Source organism: Rattus norvegicus, chromosome 9 (assembly GCF_036323735.1).
Source record: "Rattus norvegicus strain BN/NHsdMcwi chromosome 9, GRCr8, whole genome shotgun sequence".
Classification (NCBI taxonomy): Eukaryota; Metazoa; Chordata; class Mammalia; order Rodentia; family Muridae; genus Rattus; species Rattus norvegicus.
In genome coordinates, this window is record NC_086027.1 from 80,682,912 (window position 1) to 80,700,414 (window position 17,503).

The 17,503-nt window shown below is 43.0% G+C and overlaps 1 protein-coding gene across 12 annotated transcripts in view; it reads right to left on the bottom strand.

The window, feature by feature from the left end:
* Fn1 (fibronectin 1) overlaps positions 1–17,503 on the bottom strand; it is a 68,694-nt gene that overhangs the window by 37,405 nt on the left and 13,786 nt on the right. For all 12 annotated transcript variants that reach the window (NM_019143.2, XM_006245156.5, XM_006245159.5 and 9 more), the window contains exons 11-20: positions 16,874–17,002; positions 15,725–15,868; positions 10,311–10,432; positions 7,664–7,841; positions 7,313–7,489; positions 6,398–6,526; positions 6,080–6,169; positions 5,155–5,349; positions 3,854–4,126; positions 2,083–2,349 (exon numbers count right to left, since the gene is read on the bottom strand). In NM_019143.2, coding sequence (NP_062016.2) covers positions 2,083–2,349; positions 3,854–4,126; positions 5,155–5,349; positions 6,080–6,169; positions 6,398–6,526; positions 7,313–7,489; positions 7,664–7,841; positions 10,311–10,432; positions 15,725–15,868; positions 16,874–17,002 — 1,704 coding nt within the window. The remainder of the gene's footprint in view (positions 1–2,082; positions 2,350–3,853; positions 4,127–5,154; positions 5,350–6,079; positions 6,170–6,397; positions 6,527–7,312; positions 7,490–7,663; positions 7,842–10,310; positions 10,433–15,724; positions 15,869–16,873; positions 17,003–17,503) is intronic.

A 17,503-nucleotide genomic window follows, 5' to 3' on the forward strand; every position in this document is an offset into this window, starting at 1 on the left:
GTCTTAGACTATCTCAAAACCCGGCAATGTAAAACAGCAAAAACTTAAAAAGAATCCCCTCGAAAACTAAAAAGCAGACTTCACTTGCTGGGGATAAACAATTTCATAGGAAAAAGCAAGCCTTTGCTGCCCAGCCTCATATAGCAAATGTGCATGGGAGTGAGTTTACGGTAAATAGTAGATCCCTGCGGGGAAAGCTTGTTGCTTGCTTGCCTGTCTATCTATGTATCTATCTATGTATCTATCTATGTATCTATCTATCTATGTATCTATCTATTTATGTATCTAGCTATCTATGTATCTATGTATCTATGTATCTATGTATCTATGTATCTATCTATGTATCTATCTATGTATCTATCTATGTATCTATGTATCTATCTATCTATGTATCTATCTATCTATCTATCTATCTATCTATCTATCTATCTATCTATCTATCTACATACCTGCCTTCTTATCCATCCATCCATCCACCCATCACCCATCCATCTATCCTTCTTTTCTATCTGTCTATCTACCTACCTACCTACCTTCCTACCTACCTTCCTACCTACCTACCTACCTACCTACCTACCTACCTACCTACCTACCTTATTTGTTTGAGGCAGGGCCCCTTTACCTAGCCCTAGCTGTTCTGGACCGCACTAATGTTGACCAGACTGGCCTTGAACTCAGAGACCCACCGGGGTCTACTACCAAGTGCTATCATTAAAGGCTACCAATCGGGGCTTAGATTACTTTTTAATGCTTTTGAGCATCCAGATTTTTAAACAAGTCTTGCTGAAAGCTCCCGGAAACCTCAGAACCAAGGGTAGATGGCAATAAGTGCCAAAAGCATGCTTATATTAGGCCCTTCTATAATTCAAAATGCCAAGTTGAAAATAACGCGTGTTCAGTAAGAAATAGTCTCATAATTCTTTGTCATGGAAATGGAGTGTACTTAGTAGAGAAACAGCTTGTGAATGCAGGCCTTTATTGGGATATGGATAAATAAGAGATTTAAGGCCATTTCTTCTAAAATGTTAAGTCCTTGTCTTTTTTTCTCTGTGTGGAACTGAAAGTTAAGGAAGAAGGCATCAGGTATCTGCTGTGAGGACAGTAGCCTTCCACAGTCCAGGCTCTCAAGGAAGTCCGAGCTTAACCTCTTGGGTCATTTGCTCTCTGTTCAGTCCTTGGGTGCATCTTTTCTTTTACATCTGACTATCAGTCGACGTCTAGAGAGTGATGTGACAGAGCTATGCATAAGGATTCTGTCTGCTAGTATTTAGTCTTTCTTCTCTGTGTGCCTGCATCTCTACTCGGTCTATGTGCCCATGAATTCTTGTGAGGAAGTTGGAGGTCCACATTATGTGACTTCCTCTACCAGTCTCCACTGTATTTCTTTTTCCTTCTTTCTTTTCGGTTTCTTGTTTATGGTTTTTGTTTGCTTGTTTGGGATAGGGTCTTTCTATGTAGTCCTGACTATTCTGGAACTCGCTAAGTAGACCAGGCTGGTCCACATACTCTTGCCTCCCAAGATGAAGAAAAGTGTGCACCACCACACCAGCCTCCGCAGTGGATTTTTTTGAAATCCCGGAGTTTCTGACCAGCGACACTGGCTGTAAGCCTCCCAGACCCGTTTGTCTGTCTCCCAGTGCTAGGATGACAATTATGCACCAAAGCACCTGGCTTTTTATGTCCATGCTGGGGATCCGTACTCAGGCCCTCATGTGTAAGCAGTACTTACTTTAGCCAATGAGCTATCTCCCAAGTCCCCCTGACTCATAGCATTAGCCCAGAAGGATAGAAAGAACTTGGAAATACCTGCAAATTAACAGGAAGTTTCTTTCAGCAAGAAAATCTTGCTTCAAAACATTTATCAGTCTGGGCAAAGGCCATGTACTGTAATTAATGCCTATTAAGTGCAGTAAGAAATATTCAGAGAGCTCCAGCCTGTCCAAGGAGCATACTTTCAATGAGACTGCTTTTAAATGATGCACCAGGGTTTTTAAGTTAACTTTTGAAAAATAGAAGGACAGAAAAGCCAACAGTTGAGAACATGTAGCGTCACTAAAGAAAGGCATTTAAATTTTAGCTTACGGGTAGTAAAGACTCCGGTGGCTTTGGGACTCTGCTGGTTGCCTTTCACAGCCATCAAGGTCACAGTGTACTCAGACCCAGGCTGCAGATTTCTCAGGGGATACTTGGAAGCCATGGGTCCCACATTGTACTGCTTGGGCTGGCCTCCTCGGGTGAGGCCCACTGTCAGTCGGTAGCCTGCTATCCGGGCTCGAGGTGGAGTCCAAGTTACCAGAACTGTTCTGTCCGTTTCATTGACAAACTGGAGGTTAGTGGGAGCATCGAGTTCTGGAAAAATGAGATAAAATGTGTCAAGAAACATTTAGATCAATAATGACCCGGCCCAGATCCTCCAGCTTCATTATCCCAAGTTTCCATTCTTCAGGGTTGGAACTAAAGTCAGAGCCACATCCCTGGAAACTGTGAGGCTCTGGGAGACAGGGAATGATATAGAATTTTGCCCAAACTTTGTCAGTTATGAGAATTTGTTGACCTTTTTCACTTGTCTGTCAACCCTTTGGAAAGAGTATTTTCTCAGCAAAGATTTACCCACCACCCTTGGAAATTATAGTTACATTATAATGACAGCATTACTTTTTTTTTCTAAAGCAAAACAAACATTTTACAAACCCCTCAATTTGCTTTGGGCCAAAAAGGTTAAGGGACAGGGGTAAATCCGACAGACCTAGGGCAAGAAAAACTTGGTGGGTACTGCAGGCAATATGCTAACACATATGTTGATTGACTGACCTGTCCTCTGCTGGGGAAATAAAAGCTGCTTCACATGGTTCTAATTACAATAATTAAACCAGATATGCAGAACCCTAGTCCCATGGGGTATCAGAAAGAATCACATAGATTACCACGTTCTTTCTAAGGATCATAACTGGGTTTCCCATAGGCAGTCAAAACCTCTTTGATTGAAAGAACCTTGCAGAGAAGGTCAAGAGCATGAGCTTTGGAATCCAAACCACTGTCACTTCCTCAGGGAAGACCTCAGGTTTCTTCCCACATCCAACAGAAGCAACATTTTCCTTTGTACATATCAGCCAATGACTTACAAGCCAAAAAGGTTCTGCTGATGAAGAACTGAATAAATACCCTGCTGCCTGGTGTCACTAAATGCTAAGGATTTATTATTTAAGTTATTAACTCACTGTGTGGTGTGAGAGAGAGAGAGAACACAGGGCCTCACACAGGCCAGGAATGCATTCTCCTACTGAGCTGCACACCCTTGCTGCCTGGCAACTGCTAGTCTCAAATTCTACTGTAAAAGTATTAAGAGAATAAGCTTTAACCTCGATATATAAAATATATCTAACTATATATACATACCTAAATGCACTAAGATCTGGGGATATAGTATGGTGGTAGAGAGTACTTTTGATTCCCAGCTTGAAGAAAGGAAGGAAAAAAGGAAGGGATGGAGGGAGGGAAGGAAGAGAAGGAGGAAGGGAAAAAAAGGAGGAAGGGGAAGGAAGGAAAACAGAAGCACAGAAATTGTACCTCCATGTCTCCATTAGCAAAGAAAACTCTCTCTTAACCACTCTGCTATGTATTCCAGAGGTGAGCATGCTGGAAATGACATGTGTGTTGGAAGCATGTATGTTGGAGTTAGCATCCTCAGAACCCTGGTTTCACCGCACCTTCAACATCCCCTTCAACTGGATGTTCCCTTACAGCTAAGCCATGAGCCTGCGAGTGAGCAGCAGGCTAGGGTTATCCCAGGTAGACCCGAGGGCATAGAGCTTGGGGCAGGGCAACAAGACAGGCAGGGAGGCACAGGACGTACTGGTGGTCTGTTGTGCTGTCAGAGGCTTGCTTTCCCTGCCCTGATGCACAGCAAAGACTTTGAAGAGGTACGTGACCCCTGGGGACAGTCCGGTGACTTCAGCAAAGGTGTTCCTGTTGACAGGCAGCCTCTGCCCATGTTCCCCTGGCAGGTTGACAGGCAGGACATCCACACGGTATCCAGTCACTGCGCTATTAGGAGGTGTCCACATGATGGTGACTTTCACGTCGGTCACTTCCACAAACTGTAGGTCCTTTGGAGCGGGAACATCATCTAGGAGATGAGAGAAAGGAGTCATTCGCAATTCCCACCGAAGGTAGCTGCTGAAAGTTAGCCCCTGAACGATGCTGACATTTCTTTTTTTTTTTTTTTTGGTTCTTTTTTTTCGGAGCTGGGGACCGAACCCAGGGCTTTGCGCTTCCTAGGTAAGCGCTCTACCACTGAGCTAAATCCCCAGCCCCGATGCTGACATTTCTTAGACACACTCATTCTAGGCCAATCCTGGGTTTTGCCTCTTAATCAAAAGATAGATGTGTGTGTGTGTGTGTGTGTGTGTCTGTGTGTGTGTCTGTGTGTCTGTGTGTATGTGTGTAGATATTCAGGGTTAGTCAAATTGATACTGGAATCTTTAGTATCTATAGATAGACATAAGTTTATAACATAAAACCAAGAAGTAAAAAATAATACCCCAAAATAAATGTTTTCAGTTTACAAAAAAAACCTGTGGTGTGTTTGTTTAACTGACTCATTGGATGGTAGCTAGGAGAACAGATTAAGTAATTCTTAAGCATCCCAGAAAAAAAAAGGATGAGATGTTGAGGTTTTAACCAAAAAAACCCAGTAGCTGTTTTTGATAACTTCCTTCCTGGTGCTGATATTTTAGCATTTAAATCAGCAGTTCTCAATCTGTGAGTTGAGACCCCTTGGGGGTCAAATGACCCTGTCACGGGGGTCACCGAAGACCACCAGAAACACAGATACTTACATTATGACTCTCAACAGGAGCAAAATTATAGTTATAAAGTAGCACGAAGTTGATGTTATGGTTGGGGCCATCACAGCTTTAGGAAAGTTGAGAACCACTGATTTGGGTAAGAGGAACATAGAAAGAGCTGACGAAGACAAAAACAGGTCACTCTCAGGGACCTGTCACTCGGGTGACTTGCACCTCAGTCCTCCCTGGAGGCTACGGAATGAACACAATCAACCCATGTAGGCTTTCTTTCCCCTTGGAAGGTTAAAGCTGCTCTCTGGTCTAGACCTAAGAGAGCAGACACCAGGGATGGTGGTTTTTAAGTTACCGGATCGTGGGACGCCAGTAGTCTCCTGCTGGATGAAAACGGGTGTGCTCTCCTGGTTCTCCTCCACAGCATAGATAGTGATGTTGTACTGAACACCGGGCTGCAGGTCGCTGAGGGTGACGGAGTTGGCCGTTTCAGGAAGGTTGAGTTCTGTGCTACTGCCTTCTACTGAAGGTGAATAGACAATCCTGTACCCTGCAGGGTTAGGAGAAAAGTGTTTATTTAGACACATGGTCTTCTAAAGCGGAGGCCAGGCAAATTGTAAGTCTCCTTCCTAAGGGCCTCTGCCTCTCAACTGTTAAGAACCAGCAAGATTCTTTTGGGGTCTTTCAATGTTACCACTTCCTCTGATAATGCCTGGCTGGCTCACAGATAAGAACAGTGGATAGAAACCTTTTAACAATACAATAGCATCCTTGAACACAGGGATCCTTAATAAATGTCATTACGGGAAGCCAGGAAGCAAGATATTCATAGGAAGCCGCTCTCTCTCGATGCTGGGGAATCAGCCTGAGCACTGTCTGCACCTTTGGGAAGGAACGTCACTGGTGAAGCTCCAGTGGCAGCTCAGCTCCCTCTGCAGCAGGGAGCAGCAGGTTTGCTGGAATAACCCACCTTTGCAGCCCTCGAAATACCTGCTGCAGTGAACCACAGGGCTGGCTTCATGGGTCGCACAGGCATTTATCAGGGATGGGGTGCGTAAACAGACTTGAAAGAAAACAATTCAAAAACAAAGAAGCCCCAGAAGATTTGAAACGCACACACAGACACATAAACACACACACACACACACACACACACACACACACACTCACAAACACACCTCCAACCACTTAAAATGGGAGATTTAAGGTAATACCAGTGCAGTCAGAATTTTCTCTTTCCACATCTATATATCAAAACAAACACAGAAGCCAAAGATGACCTGTGATAGGTGCCTGGGGTCTGCTCCATCGAACAACAATGGAAGTGTCATCAACCTGGTCCACAGTAGGGTCTGGAGGCGCATCAGGTGCTAAAAGAAAAAGAAAGGAAGTCAGTCAGTGCTGCTACAAGCCCATGCTTTATAGGAAAACTAAAGAGTCTTTAAAAATGTGTTTCTTTCATCCACACTAGCCTGCCTCTAGCCTCAGCATCCCAAAGCTTTCCGCATGTATGTACCATGCAATGTATGCATATATCATAATCACCCACCGTACCCCACCCCACAAGTTCCTTTTGACATGGTTTGGAGCACACATACCTGTAGTCTGTGATGTAGACAGGATCAAGCTCTGCTTTCCCTCTTCAGATATCTGATAGACGTTGACGATGTACTTTCTGCCCGGGAGCAGGTCAGGAATGTTCACAGAAGTGGCTGTGCTTGGAAGATCTTTGAAATACAGGGGAAAGGTTAGTGGCCAGAGCAAACCAATCTTCCACAGCTTCTAAGGACGTTATATTCACAGGGTGAGAGTCTACAAGGAATGTTCTAGTGCGCGGCCTGCAATCTCCAATGTAAGTTCTTCTATTTCCCACGTTCCCCCTGAAGATGTATAAATTTAATAACCTCCCTCTTTTTTTTTTTTAAACATAGCTGTCATTAGACACCAGAGTATAGCCATGGTGGAGGGAAGGATGACAGAGTAGGGGTTGGAAGGATATTCAGTTTTATGATCTGGGTCCTGTTCACACAAGTATGTTCAGTATCTTTTCACTATTACATTTATGTGGGGGGAGAACACATGTCGGGGGTCAGAGGACTAAAGGTCAAACAGCCTGTCATCTCCTTCCACCCAGGGGTTGAACTTGGATTATAAACGTCAGGAGCCTTTTACTGAACTGCCTCATTGGCATCAGCAAATATTTTTAAGACCCTTTATCACTGGGCTATTTTAAAAGTACACAAGCAGGTAACTATGCACCCCTAAAGGATAACATTGTCAGCCACAAGCTTCGTACTGGTCCCTTACATGGATATGTGGGAAATACAGCACCAGAGACCAGGAAGGTGCCCAGGGAACCCCAGCCGGGTCAGAGAGGATTCACCCCTCTCCTCGCTTTGATGGAAGGGGGTGTCTTCAGTTAGAACTTGGAGGAGTTCCAGAACCAAAATTCTCACAGGCCACGTGAGTATCTATTAACCAAGCCGAGCGAGCGAGCCATGCGTGTTACTCACCAAGGTACTGAGGCTCATCTCCTTCCTCGCTCAGTTCGTACTCCACTCGGAATCCTGACACCGTGTCGGAAGCTGAGACCCAGGAGACCACGAAGCTGCTGGCTGTGATTTCAGTGACAGATTCGGAAGTGGCCACAACAGGAGAAAAGGGCGCAGTCTCTCCAGTCACTGTGTTGCCTAGAGAAAGGGGAGGGAATGAGAGTCGTTGATTATCTGGAATCTGTGTGCAGAGGACGTTAAAAGGGAAATGGAGGAACCATTCATGAGAAGCAGCAGTTAAGGACAGAATCTCCTCTGGGGAACCCATGTCTGAACAATGAAGGCACAGCCGCAAAGATGCTGGATACGTACTGGTCACAGGTGTGCTGGCGCTGGTGGTGAAGTCAAAGCGAGTCACTTCTTGGTGCCCGTACTGCTGGATGCTGATGAGCTGTCCCTCGTAGATCACACCTGGGGTCAGGCCTTTGATGGTATAGGAGTTAAGGTGGCCTGGAATGGTAGCTTCCTTCCAGCGACCCGTAGAGGTTTTCTGAAAATATAAAGGAAAGCAGGGTGTTTAATCTCCAAAGAAGAATGGAGGATAGGCTTCTCGAGGCTCCATTTTTGGAAGAAAAAAAATGATAGAAAAACCTGATTCAGAACAGGGCCTCTACTGTTTGTTGATGTTAATTAATTACTAGTTAGCAATACTAGATACTAGTAATACTTAATACTGGTGCATCAAGTGCTCAGGGCTGTTTTGCTTGCTTCTTCCCCTAATCTTCATCCTGCTGCCGGAAGCGAACACCATCACTGTTCACACTTTGCAGGTGGAGAAACAGTTAAATGATGTTTTCAAAGTTACACAGTCGCGGCTCTGAATACCTTCCCTATGGCCAGATCGTGAATAATTTAACACCAGCATCCTCAATTCAGCCTCTCGACTTTTCTGGTAAACAGAGACACATTTCTCTCTGAAGTGAGAAAAGGCCTCGCATTCTATCTTTCAACTTGGTGGGATACATTTCAAGTTTGTTGCCTCGCAAGACACTGGGAAAGCATAAATATTGCCTCGACTCAGATCCTGGGGCCATCACAAACAAGGTTCAACTTGTCTGGTGGTGTGACTCATCCTTGGAAATGAACAACCCATCGAGAGCAGTTAGCCAACTTTGGGAAAGACTGCAGAAGAATATGGTTCGGTTTGTTTAATCTTTTCCCTCCAGTTTACATTTTTATATCCTGTCCAACTTCATTAATATGCCATGGGCTGCAAAACTCATCGCAATAGATTGTGTAGAAAAGAAACACCCAGACTTCAAACAAGAAATCCTTTTAAGTGTAAATATTCTAAAGCGGTTTAAATATCAAATACATGTTTTTCTAAATGTTATCTCACCAACTTTGTACATGCTTCAGATGCTCTAAAGCCCACTTATATTTTGGAGATAAATGAAAGTGATCCAAGGAAGCACTCCTTAAACTTTAGCGTTAGCTCAAATACACCGAAACACATTGAAGTTAGCCGTCATGATAGATTAAAACTTGGCAGTACTTTTATATGAGTTAAGATATCTTGACCATCAGAAGATAGAATATAAATTCTCAGATGGTCTACACTTAGAAAGCAAAAGAGCAGAAATTCTGTTTAAATTTTGAAAGACAACCGTGGGTGTGGCTCGGCAAAAGAGTACTTGCCTAATGTGGCCAGAGGCCTAAGTTCAAGCCCTAACACCACATACCAAAAGGAAGATGAACCACACCCGTAATCAAGCACTCACAAGGAAATCGATGTTAGCTATCTAAGAATATGAAACCAGTTTGGGCCTAACGTTTCAGAACAAAACACAGCAAAACCAAAGCCAAAATGTGTGTGAAGAATTTAATCATCGGTGACGATGCCTCAATTCAAGGTGTATTTCAAGTACCCGTTTCTAAGTGTCCCATTTGTAGTGGCTTTGCAAAACACTTCCGAGCTAAGTTCCAAGTCAGTCAAAAACAGTGGTAAAGGGGTTGGGGATTTAGCTCAGTGGTAGAGCGCTTGCCTAGCAAGCGCAAGGCCCTGGGCTCGGTCCGCAGCCGAAAAAAAGAAAAGAAAAGAAAAGAAAACAAACCGGTGGTAAAATGAAAAGATGGGGCAAGACAGACTCTACTGAAGGGGAAGGCATCAGTGATGGCCGACATCGCCAGATGTTGACTACTGAGGACGGTGGACAACATGGTGTAACTGAAGAAAAAGAGTGACGTCAACAGAATGGAATTCCCCAGAGAGTTTAAATTCGACTGTGTGAGTTGATGCCATAGGTCAGTCAGGTTTTTGTAGTCTTGGATTAACAATAGTCCAATTGGGTAGATTTGACTTTTAAAAGCACATTTCTCTCCTGTCTGAAATAGTGGTTTTCAAATTATGTCATGACCTTTGGAGGTGGAAGAGGGTAGGTCTGAGAAGGGACGAGGCAAAGCTTAATAGACTAATATAATCTATTAAACTCTTTGCTATGGCTTGGGCATCTGGATGGTTAGAAAACGTCAAGGTTTGGTTCCATTTAGAAACCAACTATAATCCCTTCCCCGCTCCTCCTTCTCTCAATACCTCGTTCCTTTCTAACTTGGGAGGACTAAAGGACAGCTGAGTTGAGTCAGAAGAATGATGGTTTTAAACTCTGAAAATACCTTGAAAATGCGACTTTAATTTTAATGGCATTGCAAAGCACACCAAAACTTCAAATTTTCTTTCCACGTTAGATGAGGATAGTTGTAAGCAGTATGGCTTCGAAGATCTTACTAAGACAAAGGACTAATTTAATTCCTTCTACATATCAAAAAAAAAAAAAAAAACCAAACAAACGTAAATCTGCATATTGATTCGACATATTGGCTGGACACTAAGGGAATATCAACACTCTCTGACATGGAGTCAGATCTGTTGACTCAAAAGCAGAAGCAAACCCACAGGGCAGCACATCCTAATCCAGTAAGGTCAGGGGCCAGAGTCCAGGGCTTCTGAGGTAATACTCACAGGTCTCCACCTGAGAATGTACTTGGTGATGTGTGAAGGCTCCGGGGCATTCCACTGGATGGGGTGGGAATTGGGCTGGCTGGGGGTCTCCGTGATAATTACTTGAACAGGTCCAGTTGTGCCTGAAAATGACAACGTGCCCTTTCTTTAGCTTGCGTATTCTTAAAGTTTTAGTAAACATGGATGTCCATCCTTAAAAGACTTTGTGCTTCTCAAGAAATATGGGCATAATAAAAAAGATTGAGTCCAGTTAACCTTCTACATATTGACAGAAGAAGGAGGAGGAGGAGGAAGAAGAAGAGGAGGAGGAGGAAGAGGAGGAAAACAGGTCTGATTTTACCTGGTAATTATTGCCTTTCCCATAAGAAATGAAATTAGAATTCCTTCTCTAATAAATAAGACACAGCTTGCTCTCTTCTCTGACTTTCAAAGTAAGACTTGAGACAACCATGAAATTTCCTCAATACAAAGAATGTAGTTCAGAATGCAGACCTCATGTACTAATTATATTAAGGCTCTTTTAAGACAAATTCTGAATCATGGAGGCTTCCAACACTGAGGATTCTGCTTGGAAGGAAGCAGTGCTCCACTCCCAAGGCCTTATGGCGTGATATAAAACAAACATTTCTAAATGGGGCTGAGTCCCGGACAAACAGGCAAAGGTAATAATTAAAGACCAAGGTTTATTTCCCATCAGTCTAAGCCTTCTCGCCCTTGGGGGAGGAAAAAAAAAAATAGAAGTATACTCTTAAAACCATTGTGGGTCAAATTGTTCAAAAAAAATGTATCTTTTAAAGCAATCACCATGAAATGACATCTGGAAGCATATATTTAAAATTCATCATTTTCAGATCTTGATATGACTGCTAATAATCAAATTTAAGATAGATTCAGTTCTTTTCCTTGGGGGGAAAAAAAGCAAAACAAGAGAAGGGAATCATTTTTTTTAATATGTTAGATTCCATTTAGGATAAAAATGAAAATTTGTCAAAGAACCTGTTTACACAATGGACTTTTACCTTCTCTCTACTCTCTTCATTGTCAGTCAAAGTTCATCTGTACAAAGTCCTTATAGTCCATCTGTACAAAAACCTAAGACACAAAATTCTCACTGGGGAAACAGAACAAAATTCTGCATGCTGATAAGGTGGTACTCCACACTACTTGCGATTTTCTGAATGCTCTTGAAAAAAATATATTGACTTTCAGATTTAATTATGGTCTGAAGCTTCTAAATTCTTTGAAGACAGCCAACGAACATGTAACTTACATATATTTATGTGAGCTCAAAAAATTTTGTACTCAACTTCCACACTGGGAATAATTCGGCTTGTTGAAGATCAACAAATATTCACTGAGTCTGGATTTCACTTAATGCTACAAGGTGAAACGGGCAAGACCCTCAGCTCTGCATCCTAAGGGGACATCCACACACCACACAGCTTGGTGGTTTTAGCAATTAACACAAGCCATCTGCAGAGCCCTCTCGACTCGCTCCTTCCGTAGATGAAGAAACTCACAAATACAAACACATTAAAAAAGCTTCTTTCCAACACTATTTAAAGAGATTCCATGTAAATCAGTAAAAGCAGGAGTTTATCCTTACACTATTGGACTATTGGCGACAATCTGCATAAGGTTGTCAAACATTGCTGCTTCAGAGGAAAATTCTATATAATCTCTCAGGTAGAGAGACATTTCACACACGTTTACTGAATTTGAGGCAGGAAAACCTGTGATGATTAAATGTCCTTGGTAAGTCTATTAAGAGAATAGACATGACACTTGCTGTCTGCCCACTCATCCTACCCTTGTTCACAAGGATGGCAGAAGACAGAAAAGGAGGGAGAGAGATGGTCGCCATGGTTAACCCAAGTGAGTCAGAACTACAGAAGTTCCTTTTCCGGGGGCTGGAGAGATGGCTCAGCAGTTAAGAGCACCAACTGTTCTTCCAGAGGTCCTGAGTTCAATTCCCAGCAACCACATGGTGGCTCACAATCATCTGTAATGGGATCTGGCGCCCTCTTCTGGTGTGTGTGAAGACAGCTACAGTGTACTTCTTCTATATAATAAATAAATAAATCTTAAAAAAAAAAAAAAAAGAAGTTTCTTTTCCTTTCTTAGCCTTCCAGCGCAGGTCTGAAATTCTATTACTTTCCATTTAAATTTAATTTTTAAAATGTCTACGTGTGTGGGGGTTGGGGATTTAGCTCAGCGGTAGAGCACTTGCCTAGCAAGCGCAAGCCCCTGGGTTCGGTCCCCAGCTCCGAAAAAAAGAAAAACAAAAGTCTACGTGTGTGAGAGCGAGGGAGTATGGGAGCGGCAGAGGACAAAGGTGTGGGATCCCCTGGAGCTGCAGGTTGAACAGTTGCGCTGTCTAACAGGAGGGATGGGAGTTAAACTGCAGAGGGACTGCAGGCTCCTAACCTCTGAGCTCTCAGCTCTCCGGGTCCCTAAAATGATGACAAGGTCCACCTTCAAGGGACTGCCCTAAAAAAGCAAAGGGGATTTAGAGCATGTCTGTGCAGGAAGGAAAAAAGGAAAAAAAAAAACCATCCATTTTCTAGGTTAATTAAATTCAAGCTCTTCACTACACGCTACTACCACAGATGATTTAAAGATGGAGAAGTTAAAAGGCTACCTGTCATTTACACTATTTACATTGAAGTGGTTTTAGAACCCTTTCGATGCTGGTTAGGGGGTGTGAAACACCACCCCCACTCCCATCCACCCCAGTGGAACTTTTAGACTTCTAGGAGCGATTCCCACTGTGAGATCTCCACTTGTAAGAAGATGACACATTATACACTTTCAAAATCCGTTGAAAATAAATAAGGTCGGAACGAGTGATTTCCGATAATGGTGACCCTGGAGAAGTTAAACATTCATGATTTTCTTTTTGACTCGAACAGTTCTTTCTCTGCTAAATTTGCTGAAAGCTGTGCTGTCCTGGTTGCTTATTGACAAACCGAATTCCCGCTATCTTTTGTTTAGTTTGAACAGCTCTACCAACTCAGTAGGAAGAACAAACAGGGCAAGGCTCAGACACAGTCTTTCAGGCCATCTTTGGATTCCGTCAGAGCCTTACGGGCTAGGCATGAGCCCGGGAGCAAAGCCGCCATAGAGATAAGCACTGAGCGGTATCTGGGGTCAAGCACTCATCTGCTTGCCCTGAAATCTCTTCTGTGTTCAATGGGCTTTTGACATTGCCCTTTTTAGAGACAGGGAGCAAAGTCAACAGGTAAAACTCCCGCTGGCCGACTCTCTCCTGTCCAACAGGTCTACCCTCAATGCTTCAGCAGGACTACGAGGAATAGGCTTAGTTTAAAAGAAAAAGAAAGCAAGGTCTTGAAAGAAAATTAAATTTCAAAAGTTGCCCTGCTAAAACAGTCCGTGAACACAAAAATAAACTACTCTTGGCTTGTATCATTGAAAAATCCAGCCCTCCTAAGTATGCATTTTCTGAATGTACGGCTTATTTGTAAACAGATTCTAAACTGATTACAACTGTATTAAGTTGATCAGGAGTGATGTGTACACTGTAACCCCAGTCTTTTGGAAACAGACAGGAGGGGTGATCAGAAGTTCAAGGTCATTATTGCCTACATTATTAAATTTAAGGCCACCCAGGGCTGGTGAGACTCTCAAAAGCAACTGTATTAACTCTTTAAAAATGGTAAGTGGCTCATGAACTCACTCTTACACCCAAGGCCAGTGGCCCCACACCTGTGGAAGCAGTGGCCTACCCTACCCTGACAATGTCCAAGAAGCAAGCAGATGAGGAGGCTCTCCAGCACATAAAAACGGGCTGCCTTTAACCCAGCACTTGGGAGGCTGAGGCAGGTGGATCTCTGTGAGTTTGAGACCAGCTTGGTCCACAAAGTGAGTCCAGGACCACCAGAGCCACAGAGTGAAACCCTGTCTTTGAAAACCAAACAAAACATCATTGCATGAGTGGTGGAGGGGTGCTCTGGGTCCCTGACTGTTAGTGAAGGCCTGGAAGCAATTTCAAAGGCGATTGGCTACTTCTCCCTTTGTCCAGATGAGAAGCTAACTAGTGCCTCTTTCACAGCACAGTCAGAGCGAGGACTCAAAAGCTTAATCACACGCTCACCTTGCCTGGGGCTCTCATAATCACTCTGGGACTCTCTTACGCAGATTAATTTAATCTTAATATTTAATCTTAACACTTATGGAGTTAATTTGTTACTCCAATAAATTTTATTGCTTGCGGGTTATCTAGCCTCCCCTCCTCCCCTACCCCCCCACCCCACTAAATCTTTTTGTTTCTGAATATAGGTCGTGTTTCATGTCTAAAATTTGGGCTAGCAAGACGGTTCAGTGTAAGGTGCTTGACATACACAAGCCTGATACCCAGAACCCATATTAAAAAAAAACGGGTGTGAAGAAAGAACTTCAAAGTCCACTTTGACCTTCACGTGTGTGCCGTGGCTCAGTGTCCTCTCCACACACATACAGAAAATAAATAAATAAATAAATAAATAAATAAATAAATAAATAACGGAAATCTAGGAGATTGCTGAAATGGCAGTCATAATTCAACATGAGTCATTACAGCCATTCAGTGAATTCTAAATGTTTTCCCCAAAATGATTAACGCCTACAGCCAGGCATGATGTCTTTACGGAAGAACAAAGAACAAACAAAACAATGAAAACCTAGCAATAAATATCAACAATAACAACAACAAAACAACAGTAGATATTCTGGGGTATTCGTACTGTGTGGGTGCAGCTGATCAAGTGTCTTGGTTCCAGATTTTGCCCCACATCCATCTCACTAAACAAATGAAAATTGTCCTGAGCTATCGAACAAAGCAGGTTTTGTACATCTTGCTTTCTGTCTACGTGAGTTCTCTTTAAGAAACAGAATGTAAAACTCTTCTACTCCCAGTCTGAGTCACTACCCGGTTTCTAATTGAACACACAAACACACACACACACACACACACACACACACACACACACATGGATGAACACATGTATGTGCACATGTGAATACATGCACACGCACAAGCACATAGAACACACATGTGCACACAAACACATGCATACACACACTCATACATGGACACACACACACACACACACACTTGACTGAAATAAAATGAACTGGAAACACACACACGCACACACATGCACATGACTGAGATAAAATGAACTGGAATGTTTTCAACTTAAAGAAATGCTCAGCAGTATAAAATGTAAAACTGTAGCCTGCACTTTTTCATAGTCTTTGGTGACTTTTACCTGAAGAAAAAGAATGTAAGTCAAACATAATTAACTATTGGACAGTGATATGGAAAGGGATGGAGCAGAGCAAGGCCCCCGTCGGGTTTCCAACAGTAGCATAGACTGGCATCCGCCGTCAGCTTCTATGTCAGGAATGCTTACCTGGGTAGGTCTGCAGAGGCTGGCAGTGCCACTCCCCAATGCCACGGCCGTAACAGTAACACTGGTATCTGACACCATGCACAAACTTCTCCCAGGAGTCACCAATCTGGTAAAATGTCCGGGTCTCTGAATCTTGGCACTGGTCTAGAACATACACAAAGAAAAGATGAAAACAGCCTCAAACACATCATGGTGTAGTGTGATACAGTGTATTCTTAAAATATGAATTAAACAGTCCAATTCTTACAAATGTAGTTAAAAGTAATAGTCATAAGTGTATGTGTTTGTGTGTGTGTGATGCTGCGTATGTGTGCAATCCGTGCACATGTATGTGAAGTCATGTCCCAAGCCCCAAATTAATATTTTGTTCAAATCATTTACCTAATGGGAGTATGTAGCCCAAATCTGAAAATAGAAAACTAGATACCAATTTAAAAATTTTAGAACTAGACCTCACAGGAACTGACTTGTCCTTTGCAAAGCAAGAAAGAACTTTGCAACGATTTCATTTGTATAACGTCTTCAGAATCCAGGAGGTGCCTTACATTAATGAGCTAAATTTGAAGCATGACGGCTTTCTAAGCAAGCCTCTCGGGATCTCTCGGCTTCACAATCTCAGGCCAAACAAACTGCTGGGATCAATTTGCTGTCTCAGTAAGCAGTCTGTCGTCTTCAGTGAAAGGATATGAATTGATTATCTTAAACTTTGGATTTGGGGAATTTGGCTCTTTTTAATGTTTTTTGACCCCTCACTGTTAGCGCAGCCCTGTCTACTGCACAGAGAGCCAAAAGCTGAAGTGTTTTGACAGGAGGAGGGTATCTACTGGCTTCGTCCTCTACCCATGTTTCTGCAGTCAGTAATAGAAACTTCCTTTGTCATGACTCAGAACCAAAAGAGCTAACCCCACTCAACCCCAGTGAAACCACCCTTGCCACCAATCTTAGTCACAACAGAAACCACGAGTGGCAGGTGGGATTGTACGCTGGCCCATGAGGAGAACACACTTTGCAAAGCTCTCTGCAAAGACAGGCGAGCCAGGCCTGGAGAGAACGCAGTCTCTGGCAACACCAAATAGCTTTTCTTATCCGCGACTGGTCAGTCAACCAATCTCCTTGGTGAAAACCAGCCAAGCAGAGGCAGCCACTTACCGATGGGGTCACATTTCCATCTGCCCCGGCCCTGACCGAAGCAGGTACAGTTCAGCATATGTCCCTCCTCGTGACGCTTGTGGAACGTGTCGTTGACGTTGTAAGTAATGTCATCAACGATGCACTGATCTGTACAGGGAACAGGTGGATGGGTGATGAGCTCTGACTAATGAAATCAAGAAGTACTGCGTTTTTCAACGCATTAGGTTCTACTGGCAAATTTAACACCTGCTAAAGTACATTTTCTGCTGGCACAGAACAAGCTTTCTTCAAAGCTTAATAATATTAATTTTTACTCCCCTCTCATTCTGACTAATAGACTTATAATTGTCAGGGATTATAGTCCATTAAACTAAAAGCCATGGTAAAATATAGTTTCTCGTGAAGAAGCTAATTTTTCAACAAATACATGCCTTAGCCCCTCTAACATTCTCTCATTTGGTTGATGATTTTATTTACATTTTTGATTGTTACCAAAAGACGAATAGAGAAATTTACGTAGCATACGCCGTAATGTGGTCTCGTTTTTTTTAGAACGGAGAGTGGTGCATGCTGGTTGGGTTTTACCAACTTGACATAGTCTACACCTATCTGTGATGAGAGAATCCCAATTGAGAAAAATGTCTCCAT